The sequence below is a fragment of the Pleuronectes platessa genome, chromosome 24 (assembly GCF_947347685.1).
Source record: "Pleuronectes platessa chromosome 24, fPlePla1.1, whole genome shotgun sequence".
Classification (NCBI taxonomy): Eukaryota; Metazoa; Chordata; class Actinopteri; order Pleuronectiformes; family Pleuronectidae; genus Pleuronectes; species Pleuronectes platessa.
Genome location: NC_070649.1, coordinates 1,556,395 through 1,578,282, shown reverse-complemented (window position 1 = coordinate 1,578,282; position 21,888 = coordinate 1,556,395). Strand labels below are relative to the sequence as shown.

Genomic DNA, 21,888 nt, shown 5'->3' with positions numbered 1-21,888 from the left:
AGTTTCACTGGATTGTCATTCAGACCATAAACAGGTGAAGTGCACAGGAGCCGGAAGTGAAACTGGATCCAGCTCAGAAATCAAGAAGGTTGTGGCTTCCTTCATTATAGTCTTTCAAACTTCAGACATGAGGACGATTCACAGGAAAGCATCACGGAAATCCTATTTAACTTCACAAATAATTGAAGTTAAATTAGTTAAATCTATTGTAGCTTTAAAGGAAACTATTCTTGAGAAATTTCACACCAGTTTCAATAAACTGACATTTATTTTGGTTATGATGGAAAACTCCTGTTTCTCCGTCCATGAAATTAGACTCAACCTTGAGGGGGAAAGAATTCAAACGTAATATGTGTAGAAAAATAAGTTTTATTTAAGGTAAATTCAAATACACAATCTCCAGAGATAAAAACAACTTCTCCGTCCCTCTCCGTGGGCTTTTATTTTTGTGGAACTTTCCAAACTAAAAACCTGATTGCTACTGTAATAAAAAGCTTAGCCCCCCCCCCTCAGATTAACTAAAATGGAATTCCTCCACACAAAGTGACTCTGGAGGGAATATTTACAAAAATCACTTTTATTGACTGAACCTAATAAAGCTTCAAATGTCACTATAATACAAACACTGTAAACGATGCAACAACAGTCAGTGTGTGTGTGTGTTATTGTGTGTGTGTGTGTGTGTGTGCGTTCAAAAAAGACAAAGAAACACAGGAAATATCAGAATAAGTCAAATAAAAAACAGAAAAAAATATCTTCATTTTGTTTTGTGTACTATTGATGGTAAATGTGGAACACTGCAAAAAATAAACGCAGCTTTTCAGCCCAACAGGTGAGAAACTCAGTTCGATACCCGGTGAAGGTGTTATTGATTAATTATTGATAATAGAAATAAGAAGGCACACAGAGGAGGGGAAGCTCTGCTGTTATAATCACTGTTCCTATAAAGTCAATATATGAAATCATAACATGTATTCATGGCAGGGAACAGACTTCACACGTCTCTGGTGTTTTGTTCCTCGTTCTCACGTCAGACCTGGTCCTGAAAACTTCGTAGAAATCTGGAAACGTGACCGATCTCTTTTCGGGAAAAGCAGGTTCTTTTTTTTATAACAGGAAGAAGAAGAAAAAACGCAGAAAACACCCGAGACCAAACGTTCATTTCCTGTTTTTCCGGCGTCGACCTGTACAACATGTCGGGGGAAGTTAAAAGCAACAGGACCATGATTTCTCTCTTTCTCTCTTTCTGATGGGCGAGTCTCAGCGCTGTCGATCCCAGCGCCAGATCGAAGCATCGTCGCACACCGCGATCAAAATGCTGCTGTCGCGGCTGAAGCTGGTTTGCCGGATGGCCGACATGCATTTGGGGAGAGTCAGCGTGATGCACCTGGAGACCAGAAGAAGACGCCATCACGTTGGGGTTTTACTCTAGCTAGTCTGAATATTGAGCTGTGAATGAAACCACTGTGGTTGGATAATTGTAACCCTCACTTCTCCTTCCTGCCAAGTGCAGGATTCAAGATCAGGTTTGTTTATTGTCCTGGACTCCAGACACTAAGTCGAGGCCGAGGGGTTAAAGCGTTCGTCTGTTTGCTGTCGCAGCTTCAAAGCTTTGGAACAGTTTATATCGAGTTTCCTTAAATTGTTTTTATTCACGTCTAAGACTTAATCTACCTCCGCCAAAGGGACATGGGCCAAAGAGAACTCGTTAAGTGTTGAGGGGAGATCAAGACATTTCTTAATTGCTTTCTATAACATAGTGAGTTTGAATGTTCTTGATATTTTCATAGATTTCTCAGAGAATAATTGATGGGAAACTGTTTATGAACGTGTGTTACTTAGTGCAAATAAAAATCTGAATCTAGCAGAAGTGTGGTTCCATAAGGAGACTGTTTCATTCCTGAACTTCTTTATGTTTTTATTGTTCACACTGTTTTAAAGGTTCTAAGTGAAGTGGATCTGTCTTCACAGTTTGTTTTGCACCACTGATCACAATGAGAGTCCTTGATGAAAACAGAGAAGTTGTGAACTTACTTTGCTTTGTGTGGATCTTCCACTTCAAGGTCCCACACGTACAGTTTCCCCACCTGGTTCCCCAAAGCCAGCATCTGTCAATCAGCATCAAAGCAACATCAGTAAACATTCAAGGATCCTCACGGGGTCAAAGAGAAAGTGACATGATCATAAATGCAAAGACAAATAAGACTGAGCTGTGTGACCTTCTGCCAGAAGTCCATGGAGAAGCGCATGTACCAGATGTCACACTGGCTGTAATCGAAGCGTCCCAGAACCGTCACGTTGGACTCGTTGGGTTTGATGTGATCGATGTCGTCCTCCATCTTCCCTGGTTTCCAGCACACGATGGCGTTTTCACAGGACTGGAGACAGGAAGTGACAACGATAAACACAAGGGATATGATAGACTTTAAGAATCAAAACATTACACTGAAATAAATCCAGAAATCTGTCTCTTTATTAAATCTGCTTGCCTTTGAAAGAATAAGGTCGCCCAGCCACCGCACACAGTCCACGTAGTTCCTGTGGATGTCTCGTGTTGAGAAGTCGGGGAAGTGGATTTTCTGAGAAACAAACGGCCTGAAGAAAACACAAGTTAATTTTGAAATGATGAAAACACGATAAACAATGTGAAACAGGACAAGAAACCACTAAAATAATTATTCTTCACCTGTTGGTCTTCGACGGGTTGTACTCATAAGATCCTCTAATGGCTTTCTGCATCCTCTCTGAATTGATCCTCCACAGTTTGAGGGAGTGGTCCATCCCACACGACATGATCTTCTCACCGAGGAGATCAAAATCCTAAAGTGGATCAAATGCAGAGGTTAAAAACCCTTTAATAAAAACTGTAAACCATCTTTGAGTCAGGTTTGTTCTGTGAAGTAAATAACTACATGTCAGCAAACACATGTTGATAGGAGGTGTGATGACAACACTCACGGCGCTCAGGACTTCGTCTCGATGACCTTCCACGCCGCCGAATATTGCCACTAAGGTGTCGGTCTGTATGTTCCACAGACGAAGGGCGTGGTCTGAGGAAACAGGCAGGAAATAATCAAATGAAACAAAGGAAGATATTTCATGAGAACCTTAAAAGAATCACAGCGTCTTCATGTGAAACTGGATTCTGTGAATGTTTAGTGCTCATTTTCAAACACATAAGGAAAGAATCTAGTTGAATTAGAGTCAAAACTCAATGAGTGAATTCTTAAATCAGCCGAGGAAACTAGAATGTGACCCTTATCACAGAAGTGACCCACGAGGATTTATAGTTTTCAGATGAGGTCACTAAAGCCTCTAAAAATATATTTTCACTTGAAAACATGTTGTTTATGATTGTTATGGTCAAGTTTTTACCTTTGCTGACCGACAGGAGGAGATTTGGATCCCTCGGGTGAAACTTGAGCTCGTTGATGGCGTTTCCGTGACCTACATAATGCTGGATGTGACAGAGAGGTGTTATTAAAGATATGATATATAGATAAAGCTCTGATGATATAAGTCACAGGTACAGACGTGTGACCCTGAGAGCTAGTTCCAGGTGAAGTTACCTTGATGCACTGCATAGTGATGTGGTTGATGACCCGGATGATACCACGGGAGCCGGCCACAGCCAGCAGGGGGTGACTGGTGCTGGTGTCATAGGTCCAGGCACACGTGTAGAAGTTCTCCTCCGCCTTGACACACATGAAGTCAAGGAAACCCACCGGACACTTTGAAACTAGCATGCAAACATTCCAAGTATGTTTCCTATCTATGTTTTATAGATGACAGCTGTAGGAAATGAAAACCAGGACTCATGTTGACAGAAACTGGGATGAATCAGAAGAAGAGGAGTAGAAAGGATACGTCAGCGTCCACATACGACTGCAGGAGTCGGACTTCTCCCTGAGAGTGACACTCATACAAAGTTACCTGGAGAAGAAAAGAAAACACTGGTGAGTTATGAACAACAAACAAAAAGTATTGAAGCAGCTTAACAGTAATAAGGTCGTCACTGACCCGGTTGCTCCCCACGGTGGCGAACACCAGGGGGTCTCCCTCCTTGCTGTGCCAGTTGAACTGGACTCCAAACAGCGGCTGGCCGTGGTCCTCCTGTGGAAACCAGTAAGTGGTGATCAGCAGAGTCACAGTGTAAAGAGATGATGGAACCTGGGCTCAGTGTGGTGTGTGAGCACGTACCCTCAGGCTGTTGACACATTTGAAGGAGTATCTGCAGTTCTTGGACTTCCACTTGCCCTTCCTCCAGCTCTTCCTGCCCGGGGCGTTGGCGGTGTTGGTGGGCGTGCCCGGGCGCTCTGCGGTGGTGCCACTCTCCACGCTGGCAGCGTCATCCTGCAAAGACCGAGACCAGATCAGACTCCAGCACCTTGATACCAGTTTGAAGTACTTCACACATTATAGTGATAACAGCTCATGTATTAACACTAGAGGCAGGTTGTCTGTGTCACAGCTTTAAGAACAACACACATGTGCAGTAACTACAAACACACAATGTTACTTCATATGCAACTATTGTCACTCTACTTCTTTGAGTGTGTGTAGTTAATATTGGACTTTCCTACAGTGAGCTCTTTACACCTGGTTTTTACTTTAGTTCTGTTTAACTTCTGTCCTCGTGCTCTCGACCCTGTGTTTACCTGCATGTGACACATTGACTACACGTGTTAAACTGTGTGAACACAAACATGGAGACACTTCTGTGTGTCACACAGCTCGTGAGCCTTTAGCAGCTCGTCTGTCTGAACTCAAACTGTAACAACAGCTTCATTAATATATATATTAATAAAGTAAACACGTTCTTCAGCTTCCTCTTCCCTGGACCCAGCTGCTACCTGTGTGCCAGCTGCAGCAGGAAACACACTGCACCTAGCTGCTAGCTGCTAGCCCCAACTTCCCTCTGCACGTGAACATCTGCACACAAAGTTCCGGTGTCTGTTTAAACAACTCGATCTGTGCGCGTGAAGATGTTCGACAGGATTTAAAAGTCGTGACACGTCAGAGCAGCTGTGTGGAACCAGGGGAGAGGAACAAAGCTGCTAGCTAGCTGCCTTAGCACCCCGGCTGCTTTAGCACAATGCTAACCGGCTCACGGCTAACAGCGGCTCGTCAGTCGTGTAAGAAACACCACAGGTTCGATTCCTCACGTTCTCGTCTCCGGACACGTCCGGGTTACTGTTCTCGTCGCTGCTCAGCTTCTGTTTTTTCGCCGGTGTTTCTTTTCCCGCTTGAGAAGGAGACTCGGACATGTTCCTATTTTCCCTCATTTTGCCCCAAAGCTCCGCCTCTTCCGCTCCGGTGCCGCAAGGGCTGCCGGGTAACGTAGTTTGATTCGCTCGGGGAATTCAGCTAAATTTCATTCAAATTGATTGAAAACTACCAAATTTAAATGATTAGATCTGCTTTTCCTCTTTAAATATCTTTACTTTCATTTTAAATTTATATTTAAGGTCATGCAAACACCAAATACTGCAATAATCATGAGATAAGCACCATTTGCAAAAGCATTAGATGCATTCAAAGTCCTAAATATTGCGATAATTAGTTTATTAGGATTAAAACTCCCTCTGATAAATTACATTATAAAAAGAAGCATCAACCAGGTGCAACAAAGCAGTCAGGAAAAATCTAATATGAGTGTTTTCTGCTTTATTAAATGTGAACAACAATCGATAACGATAAGGATGAATGTGCAAGAAACTCCACACAGGCAGGTGTCACTACAGAGACCTGGATTACCTGTGTAAGCCAAATTAAAACATGAGAAAATGTACATTTACATATGAATTTATTAAAAAACTGTTTACAATTACAATGTTTTCTCACAGTCCAACAATATTCTTCTCTCGCTGCCTAAAGAATCATCTCTGCCTCCTCAAACGAGGCTTCGCTCATCCCCTCTGACAGCCCTTCATCATCCACCTCCTCCTCCTCTTCCTCCTCCGATGCTGCTGCTCTCTTCACGCCCCTCTGCTTCGACAGGGCCTCAGCGTAGCGGATGTTGTACATGTTGAAGTCACACCTGTACAGAGACAATACACAATGACAGTTACTGAGTGCCATTCTGTGATGAAACTGTGCAACCACAAGATTGTGTTTTCATCTCTATGTATATTAATTCTTCTGCTTGTGTTCGTTGGGTTCAAAGTGAGGCAGAAGAGGTTAAAGTTGCTGGATTGTTGGGACTCACAGTTTCGACAGGTTGTCAAAGTGGATCTGGATGCTCTTCTGCAGCGCCTGGAGAGTGGGCAGTAATGCTCCTGACCTGCAAACCCAAGAAAACCAGTCAGAATCGAGTGAATCAGAACAGAAGCAACCACTTCATCACTCTTACAGCAGAATACATCCCTGTACGAGGCTGCAGAGGGCGCTGTTGCTCAGTTAATCATACATAGTGTTGCATTTAAATCTTTCACAATATTCTTCTGACCTGTTCTTGAGTTTCTGTCCGTGCAGCATGAGCAGGTTCTGGGCCCAGGTCATGTAGAACTGCAGGTGACCCGACTTCTCCAAACACGACGCCACGAACCCGAGGAGCTTCTCCACGTAAATGTCCGGAAGTGAACTGCAAACCACCGCGACTGAAGGACAAGACAAACACGAGCGATCAGCCATTTTCAGCTTTATAATGAAGTGAAGTGTTTGAAGAAGGGTTCACTCACTCTGCTCGTGTGGCACCGTCTCCAACACCTCCAGCTTCAGAGCCTTTTCATTGAGCCTGAACGCCAGGACGATGGCCGACGTCCACTCCTGGAGCCGCAGCTGCTTGCGGATGCTGGCCGGCGTCACGTCCAGGTCCAGGTCGTAGGGGTCAAACACTATAGAACCATCCAGGGAGTAGACAAGCAGGCCCTCGGTGGTGGTGGCCGCCCAGCTGCGACCTGAGAGAAGACGGAGCTACTTAAGTAAAACACGTGACAGCGGCGCCTGGATCTGCTGCAGGGGAAGTTGTAATTCCGCCACCTACCAGTAGGAGAGAAGCGCAGCGAGGTGACTTTGATCTCTGGCTTGAAGTGGCGAGAACTCATGTCACCTTAAAAAACACAGAGAGCAAAGATATACAAGTTTAAGAGAGATTCCTCCACGTCGGGTTGGAGTGATTAATGATTATTTTCCTTGCTGGAGGAGACGTTTGTACCTTTCCTGACTCCCGGGAGGCTGATGTTGACGCCGTCTCCGTCCCCTGCTCCCTCGTCCACCAGAGCCAGGCTGCCGAACTCCGTCATCTTCCGTCTGTCCAGGAACTCCTGAAGGTCAAACAAGATGTTTGAGCATCAACATCACAGACTCATATTTTTCCATCTTTTAAAATGACCAAACCACATTTTTAATAATCCAACAGCATTGTGTGTAGTCACTTTATCTCTGAATGTAGTATTTTTACCTCCATGGCATCGAAGGACAAGTTGCAGGAGATCTCAAACTTCTTCATGAGCATCGTCTCCTTCACGTTGTAGATGCAGACAAACTTGGACTGACCTCCGGCTAACACCGACTCCCCGTCCGCAGAGTAGCACACACACGTAAAGGACCTTTGTGCAAAATGAGAATTGAGCACACAACCTGAATCAAAGACTAATCCAGCAAAACAACCAAACCGGAACACAGCTGGAGGCAGATGTTGTGACTCACTTGCCCTTGGCCGACTGTTTGGCTGTGATTTTGTCCGTCTCTTTGCGGCCCATCTCCAGGTCGTGGCGTCCGGCGATGGATCCGGTCTGCGTGGCGTTTTGAGAGTTCCAGAAAGAGATCTCCCCGTTCAGAGAGGTCACGGCCAACTCCTGACCGTCAGGGCGATACGTCACTGACAAGCCTGGGGGGCAACATCGAAAAAATACTCACTTGTAACACGTTAAAGAACCTTAACACGTATAAAGTAGAATAAGCTACAGGTGTTTGGTCCCTTAAAGCAGAGACATCACAGCACTTTGTTTAATTAACTCTCCCAGGAGCCAAGATACAGTAGTAACAAAATGTCAGACTTTGGTGCCCTCTTGTGGCCAAATGGTAAAAGCACAGTTCAGTCCAGTGAAACATCTAAACAGTTTGCTCCTCCAGACGGTTGTTTACCATCAGACGTGAGGTGAAGCGTCTCCTTGACCTGCCAGCTGTCCAACATGTCCCACAGCCGCACGGTGCGATCCCACGAGGCACTGGCCAGGATGGACTGCACGGGACTGAAGCACAAGCAGCTGACTGGACCCTCGTGACCCCCGAGCACCTGACCAGCCACAGGGAGGAAGGCGATGAGGCAGAGGATACACACACATTATCTAAAGGTTATGTGTGTGTTGGTGAATGTGTGAATACCTCCAGCAGTCGGCCGGTCTGCATGGACCACAGGAAGATCTCAAACGAGTCCTGAGCTCCGGCGCACACCAGCTCTCCGCTGCTGTCGACCGCCAGGGTGGAGAACTGCGCCGGCCGGGGCGAGGTGAACGTCCGGAAGTTTCTGTACCTGTAAATCAAACAAGAGCAAAGCGCAGACGTCACACAAACACATTCTCCTTCCCCCGGTGTCCCTCTCTGTCAAACCCTGGAGGCAGCGGTAGCTCACCTGTGCAGGTCGAAGGCTCGCACCGTCCCATCCAGAGAAGCGCTGACGATGACGAAGCCGCTGGAGGTGAAGGTGACGTTGGTGACGCTGCTGCTGTGCTCGGTGAAGGTGACGAAGCAGAGGCCGCTGTTGGTGTTCCACACTTTGACCTGAGGGAAAGGAAACCGCAGGCTGACGTCAGATACAAAGACCTTTCACTGCTTTCCTGTGGCTCAAACTGGAGGACGTGATGGACTCACTTTCCCATCGTCGCCTCCTGTCGCCACGTACTGCCCGTCCGGAGAGTAAGCCAGCGACGCCATGTTGTTGAAGTGTCCCTGCTGCTTGAAGACGTACGACTCGCTCTGCCACTCCCACACCAGCAGCTGACCCATCCCTGAAACAATCAGACCATCAGTCAGTTGCTGCAGCAGGAAACCACGAGTCCCTGCAGCACAGACCCAGAGACACAGACCGACTTCTTACCTGAGCATCCAAAGCCGATCCAGTCTCCAGAGCTGTTTATGGCCACTGAAGCAATTCTCTGATCTGAAATACTGAAGAGAAATAAACATTCAAAAAGTCAAACTGGCTGCAGGAGATTGTTCTTCACATGATCCTGTTTAAATCGATCTGAAATAATAACTATAATAGTAAATTATTAATCCTTTTTGCAGTTGAAACCCAAGATCTCTGTTTACAGCCGAGCTGACTATCTCTCACCTGAGGGAGTGAATCAGGTTGAATTCTGGGAGTTCGTGCAGGTGGAAGATTCCGGAGGCGAAACCAGTGACCAGGATGTGAGTGGGCTTGTGGTACGCGGCCGTGGTCAAGTTGTTAAAATCTCCCTCCTTGTTGAAGAAGTGTCTGCAGATGGAGAATAAAATAAATTAAAGGAAAGAAGCAATGCAGCTGCTTTTCAATTCTTCCTCTAAACTCTCCAGCAAGAATCAATCTGAGGCTTCTTACTTGCTCCTCTGCTTGTATCGAACGTTCTTCGTATTCTCTTTGGGGGGTCCAGCTTTCCCTCTGATGACCTCTCCCTCTTCTCCTTCGAGCCTCTCCTCCTCCTCCTCTTCTTCTCCCTCCTCTCGTTGCTTCAGGAGCTCGGGTTTGTCCCGGCTCTTCTTCAGGACGAGGCCGTCCAGCTCGGTGTCGCTCTCCCACACACACAGCGTCCCGTCCTGGCTCACCGTGTACAGCTGGAAACACAGATTTAAGTTTATCCGTGTTTTCTTATCTACTATTTTATGTAAAGTAGTGGAGGGAAGAAAAGAAACTCACATCCAGACTGTCCTTCTCGAAGAAGCAGCCCACGATCATGTCCTTGTGTCCTCCCAGCGAGTAGTAGATGAGGTTGGCCCAGCGCTCGGCACCGAACACCCACGTGGACATGTCTTTGCTGCCCACCACGAAACACCTGAGGGGGAAACAAACCATTTCCACATTTTAACCAACTCAGCTCGTTGCTTGAATGTCCGTCAACCTGCTTGTCCCCGTCCTCACTTGGAGTCGTCCGTCCAGTCGATGCAGGTGGTTTCATCGTACGGGCCGTAGTAGCTCTTGTCCAACACGAAGGCGTTGAACTTGCGCTGCTTCCCGGGAGCGTGGTACATCAGAGCTACGTTGTCCTTCGTCACAACAAACTTCCTGAGACGGAAAAAGACAAAGTTCAGCCTCGTGTTGTTGACGAATGTCTCAGGAAACTGTCTTAAGTTAATTAGGAGAAGCCAAATGGAAAGGTTCCTCCTCACCTGCCGTCCGGTGAGAATCTGATGCTGTTCACCGGCTTGTGAAAGTGGAAATGATGGAGGACGGCTCGGGTGACGAGACTGACCAACAGGGCGGCTCCGTCTGGACACAAACACATTCACATTCATGTAGGAATCAAACTCCTGCTCTAAGTGTTTTTCATAAGACATCACACAACCAGTGGGATTCAGCTCTCTCACCCTCATCCACCACTATGGCCACGCTTCCATCAGGAGAGACGCCCACACACGTGATGTTCTTAGAGGTGGAGACGGGCAACGTCTCAGACGTGTTGCTGGAAGACAAACGGAACTTTTCATGTTATTTTGGTTTTCTGACGTAAAGCACTTATTTAAACTTGACAGTATTTGACCTTCCTCCATGTTTTATGTTATTCTGTGACTTACTTCTTCAGGTCGAAGACTGAGATTCTGTTTCCCACCGGACTGATCACAGCGTTTCCATCTTTGGAGAAGCTCAAGTTTCCCTGACGATAAACTGCACCGAGCAGATTCGAAAACTACACAAACACACACAGAGGATTGTTTATTAAATCGCTCAGACCTTCCGGTTTGTGTAGGAAAATAAACCAGGAACACATCGAAACATTAATGAAATCATGTAAACAAGCAGCCGAACTTTAGTGGGAAAGCTAACACCTCAGAGTTTAATTTTTAAATGTGACAAGCGGTTTATTTACAGCAGCAATAAACAAAAACATCTGGAATTAGCTAATTCTGAAAGTAGCTTCCCATACATTCGATACTGTGGAGTTAGCTCCCAGTGGCTAACAGCAGCTAGCAGTCAGCTACTCACCCTGTACGCGAACTTCATTTTGAAAAATGTTCCTTAAACTCGCAGCGTTTCTCTTCTGTTTATCTTTGAATCATTGAATCATTGAATCGTCAGAATAAAACTCCTGCTTTGACACATGCTTCTTCTTCTTCTGCCTCCACACGTGTTTCGGTTGTGTTGACACTTTACACTTCCGGCTTGAGCGGGGCGGAAACACACGAGACAGCGCCCTCAGGCGGCGGGGAGGGGAAACGAGTCAAATATGAAGCACCATTCTTTTCTCATAAGAAAAGCTACTTTCTTAAATTAATTTATATACTAAATGACAATAAAATGTAAGTAACATATAAACACAAAATAAAACTTTTTGTTTTATTATTAATTCCTTTTAAAAATAGTATAAATACCCTTAAAAACACACAGAATATAATTATACGACTTTGTTGTTATTTATTTTAATTTTTACATTTTCAATCACATGGATAAATCAGAATAACTCCCATCTTAAATGAATGCACATTCATAACAGACATAAACTGTGACGTCTATTCAGATTATCAATAACAAGGTTCATAAACCAGCATTAATCAAAACCAGGTCGTTCTTTTTCACATGATCCCTCGGGTCCATTTTTTAAAACCCTTACTGAATAATTAATCGTCCGGCACACGTGAGGAACTGGACCGGGGCCAGAGATCAAATGGAAAAGCCACACTGGATAAAAGTGAGAGACCAAATGGAGTTCAGCTCTTTTACTGAAGTTGGCTCGTGATGAAGTGACGGTTCACGGATGTTTCAATGTTCAGTTTTCATGGTTTTTATTCAAACATCTGAAAAAACAGCACGGTAAACAGTGACACTTGTAGAATCTGAACCAAGCTGCTCCCACGTGTCAGAACTCCTCTTCTTCACCGAAGCGTTTTGTGCCAAAGGTCAAAGCAGGGCACCACGTGCAGGCGGACGTACTTCTGGCCTCCGGTCGAGCACTCCAAGCAGCCGTACACGGTTTCCCGCCGCTGGTTCCCCATGCCGCACAGCGCGCAGGGGCCCTTCGGGATGTTGTGCTTGAGGAGGTTGACCCGGGGGTGGGAGCTTTCCCTCAGGTAGGTGGTGGACACGTCCGTCATGCTGGCGGCTTTCTCGTAGTAGTCCGTCACCATGTCGTCCATGTAGGTGTCGGAGTGGGTGAGCTCCTCAAACGTCCGGTCGTCTGCACAGGAGATGGATCAGGAGAAAGCCATGCAACAGTAATTCATCGTGCAGGGGAGGGTTTTCATCCTACCTGCTCTGAAGGGGTTTCCATAGATGATCCCGGACAGGAAGCGGCGCAGTCGACCCATAGAGAAGTGACCGATGTAGCCTCCGAGCTGCTCCCGGATCTGCTCCCGCTCGAATCCGCCCTGAGACTCAGGAGCAACGCAAATATCTGACACAAGAAGAAACATCAGAAAACAGCTTTTGGTTCTGACTCAGATGCAACTAAATATTATATATACTATTACACCTGCTCTGTTTCATGTGAGACACAGTTTAACTAGTGTGTATTTGTTTGTGTGTGTGTGTTGTTGTACCGAGCCGGCCGTCCAGTCGAACAAACAGCTGACAGATGCTGAAGGCGATGGTGGTGTGAGCCGGGATGACGATGGCCTTGTCTCGACCTCTGGGGTTCCTCCCGTCGTCGATCTGAAACTGTGACGACACAAATATTAAACCCATCCACCTGAACCCGAGCAGAGTGAGTCTCCTCTGATCTGAGGACTCTACCCTCATGGTGGTCCCTCTCATCCCGGCGTGGACGGTGAGGGAGCACTGCCGCGTGGTGCGGATGCTCTCCACGACCACGCAGAGGACACAGCGCCGGCTCTCCTTGGACTGACGGACCAGGCAGTGATCCAGGTCCACCTTCCTGAGAGATAACACAATAAACTCTGATCTCTACGCATCTGACACCAATCATGTAAAACACCTTCAGTCTATGTGTGTGTCAGTGTCGGGTAACACAATCATTTATTCATCCACACAGAGAACCCCCCCCCCTCTCAAGTTCCCTCTGTCATGCAGAGGTCAGAGGTCACACATCAACGTCACAGGAGTAAACATCAAAATCTGAAAAAGTATAATCTACATGGAGGAAAATACGTTTTGTAAGATTGTTAAGATGCAGATGAATCCATATCTGAGGTGATGTCGTGATGATCTGACAGCCGCAGTGCATGCTGGGATACCTGGAGTTGAGCTCCCGCAGCAGCGTGGGCACCTCCAGCTCGTGTTTGGTCACGATGCCGAACGAGGCCTTGACGGCCACAGAGTCCGAGCCGCTGATGTTGAAGCCCACGTCGTTGATGATGTGGTTCCCCAGGCGGCCGGTGAGGGCCACGTCCGATTTGTCCTCGTAGTTCAGGAGCTGATAAGACGAGACGCCTGTGAAGTTATAAAAAATATATGTTGTGAATGGAACTAAGTAGATTTACTAAAATTCTTATTTACACTAAGGACTATGGTGTCTGGAAAGATGCTTTTTAAATCCACCTCATCAAATTTATTTTAAATACTAAACAGCAATGAATCAGGAAATATAAAGGAGCAGTTTAAAGATATAAGAAACACGTTTAGTTTTTTTATTGGGAAACTATTCCTCCCAGCATTATTTATAAAAACACGAGGGATAAAATGAGCCTGAAAATGAGCCACCGACGCTATCCTTCACATTATTTCACATCTAATCGAGTTTCTCCCACCAATAAAACTAAACCATTAACTATTGTTGGAATATTTTAATTTGATGGAGTCTTTCTTCGATAAAAAACATTTAAAAAAGCCTAAATTAATATGTGAAGCTGAACTTTGATCCAGATCCTCTCCCAGACCCTGATCCCTGTGTCTTCTCCACTGTACCTGCTGTGATCTCCTTCTCTCCCACCAGGATGTCCTTCAGGGAGAAGGCCGTGGAGGCGAACTTGTTCTTCTTCCACAGGTGCCTCTTCCTCTTCCTCGTGACCAGGCTGAGCGGCTGGTACCGGTCGGCCTCGCTCAGGCTCGGGACGGGAATCAACCTCCCGGTGTCTCCCACCTGCTTCACAAAGTTCTTAGTGGCAGCGGCAAACATTTCAGTGTTAGAGCAGAAAAACACAGGAACAAACACTGGAGCTGGTGTTTGTCGAGCTCGTCTCAGTGAGGAGCTTCAGGAGTTTGCTTTCACACTCGTGATGAATAATGAAGGTGGTGGGTAAGAGAATATGGCACGAGGTGTGTGTGTGTGTCTGTGTGTGTGTGAGTGTGTGTTCACCTGGTCACTGTGGGCCTGCTGCTTCCTGTCACGTGATAAATCAGCTAGAAAAACAAATTACACCTTTCAGCAGCTTTCTTTGTAGTGGGTTTAATATGTGCTGCTTTAGAAAACACACACAAGTGACACAGACGCACAATCACGTTGAATTTCATGACTTTACAAACGAGGAACTGGATGTACAGCGTGTTCCCCTCGAGATACATATATATACGGATTTTTTAATTCATAATTTTGAGATACGTCTTGTGCAATAGCAGAATATTTTAGTTTATTTTAGTGTTGTCACTTGGACGAAGTTAAACTTTGTCTGTATTAAAAACCGGAGTAGCTAGACACACCACCAGGGGGCGCAATATGGAGCCCAATGATGTAATAGCATCTTCCGTCTTCACAAAGATCCTCAACAGGTCAGAATGTCTCACTCTCTCATTCTTTCAATCGGCTTTCACCGACTTTCAATCTATAAATAGGAAAAATGCTTCAGTCAATAAAATGTGATAAAAAAGATAAAATCAATACAAACATAAGAATAAATTTAAATCAAACCACAAACTAAATAAGAAACAACACAATTCAATTACTCGATTTTCTATTTAGGGCCGTGTTGATGAGCATCGTGTTTCTCCACCGAGTGACTCATCTGTGCTGGTAGACGATCTGACTCACGCCCAGCATCAGCACCAGCGCATCTTCTGACCGCGGGAGTCCGCACCGCCACCGACGCTGAGGGGGGATGAGGCCGTAACGATCACCGGACCCGGTTCTTCTCCGTGGTCCGTAATGTCTGTGAGCCTGCTCCCCCTCTCGCCATGCCCGCTAATGAACGCTGCCTGCCGCCGCTGCTGCTCCTCCTGCCGTCGCTGCTCCTCGTCTGCTGCCTGGACGAGGCGGCGAGGGCGGCGGAGGAGGGCGGCGGCCTGCCCTCCTCCTCGCCCGGGGACAATGGAGACCACGCCGCGGTCATAGACCCGACCTCCCCGGGAGCCACCCGCGGCCCCTCGGCCCCCTCGGCCCGGACAGAAGGTGATTCTCACACAAAGGCCTCCAGCTCATTGTTAGAGAAGATGCTAATTACCTGTGACTCACGACGGAAGCAGCTCTGCACGCATCTCACATTTATTGTTTTTGTGTTGACGCTGTGTTTTTTTCCATCACAGCTAATTTGCAGATATAAAATAACAGAATAAACAGTTTGCTTAATACTTTTCTGAAAAGACTTTAATGTTTAAAACCTTATTTCCCTGCAGCCGAGACTATAATACCTGTTTTTAAAGGTAATGACCAATTAAAGTAAAAGATGCAAAGTGAAAAACCTCATCAGATTAATTAACCCTGGATTCCTGAGGCCTAAACTGACTATTTAATCTCCTCTATAGATTATTGAATATAATTTGCAGGATTATGTATAAAGTGAAGGTGGGAAGGGTTTTATCTCCAGCCGGGGATAATCCTCTGCTGATACACCGATGACCTCACTGCTGCAAAGTCTGTGTTTACATCTGGGTTGTGAGCAGTGTCGTGTGAACTACACAATGAAAACACACACTGATTCTTCCCTGGGTGAACTGCAGCAGTCTACTCCAGGATAAAGATGAATTTACATGTTTTACTGTGACGATAAGAAGGAGACTCGTGCTGGGAGGTGAACCGTCTCACATGGCGAGCGTGGCTCTTCCTCCTCAGCCCTGCTGGCCTCATCACTTTTTCATGGCGAGGGAAATGTCTGCATGCTGATGGAGCGCATGCAGAGACTCATGACGTTTGAAGATTTAACTCTCTCTGTGCATCCTCTCTCCAGAGCCCCGGTTCGCCCTCAGAGTGCTGGTGAGGGACGCGGTGACCCGTCAGCCGCTGCCGGGGGCCTCGGTGGACGTTTACCTGAACCACTTGCTGAGCAGCTCTGTGGCCACCGGGCCGAGGGGCGAGGTTCTGCTCTGGGTGGCCTACAGCCCGGGCCTCAGTCTGACCCTGCTGGGCACCAAGGAAGGCTACGTCCCCAGCCCGCTGCCATGGAGCACCACAAAGAGACCCAGTGAGTTATCAGGGCTTCTGGGAGGAGCACAAAACAAACTATTAGGCTCTGAAAGACACAAAACCAGTATAGGGATATAGAGATAGAACTGGAATGACTGGTTGATACTCACTGGTCGACCAGGTCCAGGGTCACAGCTCCCTCTGACCTTCATCTTGAAGGGTAAAGAGGATTTTCCATCGAGGCCCGATCCGTCTGCAGAACAAACACAATCAAGGCCTTAAGTGGAAGTGCTTTGCTCAAGGGCACATGGCTCCATAGAGACACATGAATAGAATAATGAAGAGGAAGATAAAGGTTTAAAAACACCACACACACGTTTTCTGTACAATTAGCCACGCAGCCATAATTCACACAGGCCCCTCTGCATTATTCAGAGTCATTAGATATTAATGACACTGTCTGCAAACACACAACTTGTCACTGAGGCTCGTTGGTGATGAAGCAGTCTCATGCTCTCACTGAACGCTCTCATGTAACTGGACACCGTGTGCTACAGTCATTTTATTGATTGTGTGGAGCGGAGGTTCAACGTATCCCTGCCTCAGCAAACTGTCTTTGTCCTGCACAGGGAAGGGGGGGGTGGGGGGGGGGGGGGGGGGGGGGGGGGGTGAGCCACACCGCTCTCGTGCCTGGGAAAAGGAAAGGGGGCCTGGGCCTGACTCCATTGTTCCTGATCCCACGTCCTCCTGCTGCTGCTGGGCATTAAACAGGGCCGGAGCAGGGAGGTGGTGTTTCACAGCAGAGAGGGAGCAGGTGTTGTGAGGGACAAATCAAATAAATGTGTCATCTGTGCTTCGCTCTGCAGCGTCAGAGGCGCCTCCCTTTTGTGCTGCTGAACCCTAAAAACAGGCTGCATGGGGTGGTGCCATCTGCTGGTTCCCCTGCAGACCTGCAAGGAACTAAACAGCTTCTAGATCATAACAACACAATTAAAGACACAAAAGCTCGAGCTCTCCGCCTGTTTGCCTGAAGACATTTGCACCAGAGCATCTTTGACATGTAGAAGTTGTGATTTCTCTGTGAGTGATTCCTGACCTGGAGGTTTCTGTCTCCCTCAGTCTTCTCTGCGGTGACGCTGCTGCTGCTGCCTCACAGTCAGGGCAACGTGTGGATGTTTGAAGACTCCGTGCTCATCACCAGGAAGTTACCTGGTACGTGCAGAAGACTTCTCATTGTTTTCACTTTCAACAACACAGAATCAAAGAGCTTCACAATAAGCAAGACGAACAAATCACGTTAAAAGGACGTAAATAAAATGAAAACAGGGTTTCTGATAGAGGGAAGTATTGAGAAATTAAGTCATTATAAAATAAACCAACAGGAAGGGAAACTTTTACTATACTTCCTGATCTTCTGATGTTTTACCTCAAAGGTTCAAGCTCAAACTGTTGGTGTCATATGTACAGTCCCAGTTTCTTTTAGCGTTCAAAAAAATATATAAGAGTAGGAAAAATATAAATATGTACAATAACACATCAGTACAATGTATTAGGACAGAAAGTAAACAGAGTCCTGGTCTCATTGAGTCCGTGTGGAGTCAGGAAGTTGATGATCAGCAGCTCTCCTCTCCTTCTCGTGTCCACGGTCATTTCCCAGTCACATCACATCATGTCACCAGACCAACCACCTCACAGGGCTGAGAACAGGGCCTTGCTGGGAACCAGTGCTCATCACTGGGCTGTTTGATGTTGTATAAAATGACACACGACTTAAAATACGACTTTATTCCCATAATATTCTGTCTTTATTCTTTAAATCCTTAAACTGGCCCCTGTCATAAAGAACACAACCTTCACTATCCATCATTCCTTTTATAGTTGGGTTCTACATTTTAAACTGTTAATAAAACAAAGACACTTCTACTGTTTAGAGCAAAATCATATCTGTTGTTTTCTGCCTGATAAAAGTCACACTGAATCAAAGCTACATTATTTAAATACACCTCAGGTGAGTCCAGATTTATTCTTCTAATTTCCCACCTTGTTCCCACAGACAGTTCATCTCAGCCGAAGGTTAAATTCCCCAAGAGCCTTCTCACCGTCTCCAATAACAGCAGCATCTCCACAGTGAAGGCCTACCTGACTGTGCCACAGCACCACCTAGCGAAAGGCTGTGGCAACTGCACTCCTGGCATCATCGGCAACAAATCAGGTGAGGCCTCATAAATGCTCAAACCAGTTTACTCCCAGTCTGGACTATTTGAACCCAGTTTTAAACGTTTCCTTGTGATCTCCTCTGCAGTGTTCAGGAGCATAGAGCTGAAGGCGGTGGCGGCCGTCAGTGTTCTGCTGTACTCGGGGGACGAGGAGCTCCAGGTTCGAGGGCCCATTCAAATCAGCCTCCCCCTGGGGCACAGCAGCCACCTGCGGGCGTCGGACACTGTGCCGGCCTGGGCCTTCAACATGAAGACGGGTATGGATACAGATCAGGGGGGGGGAACTTTGATTCATTTGTTGATACCAATATGTACAGCTAACAAACCGTCTGTTTGAAGGTGCTTGGGAGAAACAGGGTCTTGGAATAGTAAAGAAAGTTGGTTTGGAACTGGTTTGGACGTACACCGCTTCCCATTTGGGATTCTGGATCGCGGCCCCCCTGCCCTCCTCTAACGGTTCGATTACAAACCTCAAACATCAAAACACATATACACAGTTTGATTTCTCTATTCATAAATACGTATGAATTCAACCTTTTAGATTTTGGAAGCACGCTGGAGTTCCTTTCCCACCACACCTACCTTCTGATTGGAGTACTGGGAGGAACGCTGGCTGTGGTAATCGGATGTCTGTCCTTGCTGCTGTGTCACTGCGGGTAAGAAGTCTCAGAAATGTGAAATGTAAAGTCAGACGTGTAAAAGCAGACGTGTAGAACTTCACCATCTTGATTCTGTTCCAGAGGTTCGCAGCGGGAGCCCAGGAGGAGGAGGGCTCGCTTCTCCAAACTCACGGTTGTGAAGAAAGACCAGACCACCTCCACCCACATGGAGGAGGGTCTGTTGTTCCGCCCCGGGGACAACAGCCTCGCGTCCTGCAGCGTCCAGTGTGACCCTTCGTCCACGCCGCGGCACAAGGCCAACTTCAACATCTACGTGGAGGATCCAGGGAGTCACGCGGCGGCTTCTCTTTACCACAACATCAACTCAGATCGGATGAAGGGTCTGCAGCCATCGCCCAACTACATCAACAGTGAGGAGGTGGCTCGGCTTCGGGAGAAGTCGGAGCAGAACCGGGCCAACATCAACTCTGACAACTTCTTTCCAGATAAGCTGCTTCACATCTATAACCAGGCGGTGGCCATCATCCAGGCCCCGGAGCTGTTCAGTGGTCAGGAGCTGTCGGGCTTCAAGTCGGCCACTTTCCCCCGGAACGGAGTCGAGTACGATGCTCACTCCGAGCCTGCAAGTAGAGACAGCTACACCCAGACGCTCCCCAAAGCCCCTCACCACCACTCCCAGGGTGGAGGCAGCCCACAGCAGAGCAGCCAAGATGAGCCGCAGCCTCTGGAGACCCCCCCTCCAGGCCAGGGCCCGAACGCCGGTGTGTGGGGGCGCTACAGTAACCTCCTGGAGTCCTCCGTCTCCGTGCCTGGGACTCTGAACGAGGCAGCTGGTATGGAGGCCTTCAGCGGGGGGCACGGTGTTCCCAGTGACCTGCAGGGGATCTCCGAGCGCACACTGCTGGAGCTGACCCGGGGCAAGTCGTCCTCGTCTCAAGCCCGAGCCTGGTTCGTCTCGTTGGATGGGAAACCGGCCGCATCGGTTCGCCACTCCATCATCGAGCTGCACAGCCGCCACCGCCCGGCGAGCAGCAACGACACCAGCCTGGACTCGGGGGTGGACATGAACGAGCCTCTGCACAGCATCCGGGAGACGGAGCGCGAGCGGCCTTCGTTCAGGGCCTCGTCCCTGCCGCACCACGGCCGGGCCGGGCGCTACGGTGAAGACCAGGACCTGAGCAGCAGTGAGAGTGGCACCACCGCGACCTGCACCCCCGAGGACCCCTACCTGAGGAACATTTTAGACGGGAGCAGTGGGGCTATCCCCAACATTCCCGAGGAGAGGGACGGGATGGACACGTCCAGCGCGCAGGAGGACAGCGAGTCCAGAGGGACGCCTCCTCCACGGCGCCTGAGGAAGGTGAGGGAGAGGGTGAAGGCGGAGAAGAGGAGTGCCAAGCACGTCCGCGAGGGGAGAGCGGTAACCAAGAGAAGTTAGAGCCCGGCTCACGATCCCGCTCATCCAGACAAGCATTGTGATTTCTTTTAAAAGTCCCGTTAGCTATTTAACCCCGCGTGAGCTACAAATCAGTTTCTGCATCGTTGTTGTTCCGTTATCGTTGTCCAACTTTGCCAAAGAAACGCATAAGCTAGCTACAGAAATATCGCAGCTTCCACGTCACGTCGACACATGAAAGTTCGTGCACCGCGTTCCCCTCGTCCTCCCGGATCTGAAGATCACCAGCGAGATTCTTCACAGCACGTTACCCAGAGTCCTCAGTGCTGGCGTTGAAGAGGGTGCCTTCTCACTGCACCACGTGTCCGGCCGGTTGGACACGGGTACCGGTCGATGTGTAGTGCTCTTGCTTCTCACCATAACTGCCTGCTGACAACTCAACACCACACGGAAGCTTTCCCGGTTCGTAGCGCCGCCGCCATCTTGATTTCACATCTGATCTCGTCACATCAAACGCTTTGTCTCGTCAGGTGTCCTCTGGTCTGTGAGACGATTCAGCTTTAACTCCCCGACTCCCTCCGAGCACTGATGTACATTGTAAACATTGTAAAAGCTAAGCTGCCGTTTTTAAGTCACGTCTCAAACTCAAGGTTTTTACGCCTACAGTTGTGTAAGAATGCATGAATATGAATGTTTCTCTTCTGTGTGTTAAATCATCTTGAAAATTTTACTTGAGAGCGAACGTAACATCATTATAACTGTTAGATTACTCACAGACTGAATGAATCAGAGTCTTATAACTCAGTCAACAACCCAGGACTACTTTTAAATATCTAAATAATATTTTTCACCACATCCATGGGCACAAAATGATGGGATTGATTAGTGTGACTGGATTCTGTCTTTTCCCCTGAAACTGAAAAATGTTCACCTGCTGATCAGCTTGACTTCTGTTGCTTGGAGAGATGTGATTGAAGAGAGAATGGTGGTTTTTAATGTATTTTTAAAAATGAAGTTTTAAAGACAGTGACACTGAACATGTAATTACAACTATTAAATGGATTCGTGATCAGATTTTAGCTGCTCGTCGCTCACCATGAAAGTTAGTTCACATATACTTGTCCTTTTTTTAGGGATTCTACAGATTTCAATACGCTTAATGTAACGTTAAGAAAGAACGACAACACAGAGACATTACAAACCTGCATGTCTCCAACACAAGTCGTTATAAAGTGCGATGAAAGTATTGTTAAATGAACGTTAACATAATTAAGACCTACCGAGACGTATAT

At 47.3% G+C, this 21,888-nt stretch overlaps 4 protein-coding genes across 5 annotated transcripts; 1 reads left to right on the top strand and 3 right to left on the bottom strand.

Moving 5' to 3' along the window:
* Positions 1-561: 561 nt before the first annotated feature.
* Positions 562-5,285, bottom strand: eed (embryonic ectoderm development). The gene is made up of 12 exons (XM_053417047.1): positions 5,166-5,285; positions 4,201-4,353; positions 4,021-4,113; positions 3,868-3,933; positions 3,570-3,695; positions 3,376-3,457; positions 2,959-3,050; positions 2,687-2,820; positions 2,490-2,595; positions 2,220-2,378; positions 2,035-2,108; positions 562-1,387 (listed from the first exon to the last, which is right to left on the bottom strand). Exons 1-12 carry the CDS (start codon positions 5,283-5,285, stop codon positions 1,261-1,263), a joined length of 1,332 nt encoding a protein of 443 aa, XP_053273022.1. The 3' UTR covers positions 562-1,260.
* Positions 5,286-5,789: 504 nt separating this feature from the next.
* Positions 5,790-11,295, bottom strand: pwp2h (PWP2 small subunit processome component). The gene is made up of 21 exons (XM_053417037.1): positions 11,123-11,295; positions 10,714-10,826; positions 10,507-10,601; positions 10,309-10,408; positions 10,061-10,204; positions 9,839-9,974; positions 9,524-9,756; positions 9,278-9,421; positions 9,041-9,111; positions 8,815-8,951; positions 8,576-8,724; positions 8,329-8,476; positions 8,089-8,239; positions 7,651-7,831; positions 7,403-7,550; positions 7,157-7,265; positions 6,986-7,051; positions 6,681-6,899; positions 6,449-6,599; positions 6,209-6,283; positions 5,790-6,040 (listed from the first exon to the last, which is right to left on the bottom strand). Exons 1-21 carry the CDS (start codon positions 11,138-11,140, stop codon positions 5,872-5,874), a joined length of 2,757 nt encoding a protein of 918 aa, XP_053273012.1. The 5' UTR covers positions 11,141-11,295; the 3' UTR covers positions 5,790-5,871.
* Positions 11,296-12,009: 714 nt separating this feature from the next.
* pjvk (pejvakin) lies at positions 12,010-14,207 on the bottom strand. Of its 2 annotated transcripts, XM_053417035.1 has the most exons (6): positions 13,997-14,207; positions 13,327-13,522; positions 12,866-13,007; positions 12,673-12,790; positions 12,384-12,527; positions 12,010-12,311 (listed from the first exon to the last, which is right to left on the bottom strand). In XM_053417035.1, the coding sequence occupies exons 1-6, from the start codon at positions 14,205-14,207 to the stop codon at positions 12,010-12,012; spliced, it is 1,113 nt and encodes a 370-aa protein (XP_053273010.1). The 2 variants fall into 2 exon arrangements, with proteins under 2 accessions (XP_053273010.1, XP_053273011.1); XM_053417036.1 differs by lacking the exon at positions 12,384-12,527.
* A 992-nt stretch (positions 14,208-15,199) lies between these two features.
* fam171b (family with sequence similarity 171 member B) lies at positions 15,200-20,638 on the top strand. The gene is made up of 8 exons (XM_053417034.1): positions 15,200-15,413; positions 16,189-16,422; positions 17,484-17,576; positions 18,418-18,576; positions 18,667-18,837; positions 18,920-19,036; positions 19,122-19,236; positions 19,321-20,638. Exons 1-8 carry the CDS (start codon positions 15,200-15,202, stop codon positions 20,636-20,638), a joined length of 2,421 nt encoding a protein of 806 aa, XP_053273009.1.
* The last annotated feature ends 1,250 nt before the right edge of the window (positions 20,639-21,888 follow it).

Excerpts from the sequence above, each read along its gene's own strand:
- fam171b (XM_053417034.1), top strand. The coding sequence starts at position 15,200 with ATGCCCGCTAATGAACGCTGCCTGCCGCCGCTGCTGCTCCTCCTGCCG. Across the intron at positions 16,423-17,483 it reads GAGCACCACAAAGAGACCCA|TCTTCTCTGCGGTGACGCTG; the intron begins GTGAGTTATCAG and ends TGTCTCCCTCAG. Across the intron at positions 19,037-19,121 it reads CCCCCTGCCCTCCTCTAACG|ATTTTGGAAGCACGCTGGAG; the intron begins GTTCGATTACAA and ends TCAACCTTTTAG.
- eed (XM_053417047.1), bottom strand. The coding sequence starts at position 5,285 with ATGAGGGAAAATAGGAACATGTCCGAGTCTCCTTCTCAAGCGGGAAAA. Across the intron at positions 3,051-3,375 it reads CCTCCTGTCGGTCAGCAAAG|ACCACGCCCTTCGTCTGTGG; the intron begins GTAAAAACTTGA and ends CTGTTTCCTCAG. Across the intron at positions 1,388-2,034 it reads GAAGATCCACACAAAGCAAA|GTGCATCACGCTGACTCTCC; the intron begins GTAAGTTCACAA and ends TCTGGTCTCCAG.
- pjvk (XM_053417035.1), bottom strand. The coding sequence starts at position 14,207 with ATGTTTGCCGCTGCCACTAAGAACTTTGTGAAGCAGGTGGGAGACACC. Across the intron at positions 13,523-13,996 it reads AGAGAAGGAGATCACAGCAG|GCGTCTCGTCTTATCAGCTC; the intron begins GTACAGTGGAGA and ends ATAACTTCACAG. Across the intron at positions 12,791-12,865 it reads TGAGAGGGACCACCATGAGG|TTTCAGATCGACGACGGGAG; the intron begins GTAGAGTCCTCA and ends GTGTCGTCACAG.
- pwp2h (XM_053417037.1), bottom strand. Across the intron at positions 10,409-10,506 it reads GGCCATAGTGGTGGATGAGG|ACGGAGCCGCCCTGTTGGTC; the intron begins GTGAGAGAGCTG and ends GTTTGTGTCCAG. Across the intron at positions 6,600-6,680 it reads GACGGTGCCACACGAGCAGA|TCGCGGTGGTTTGCAGTTCA; the intron begins GTGAGTGAACCC and ends CTTGTCCTTCAG.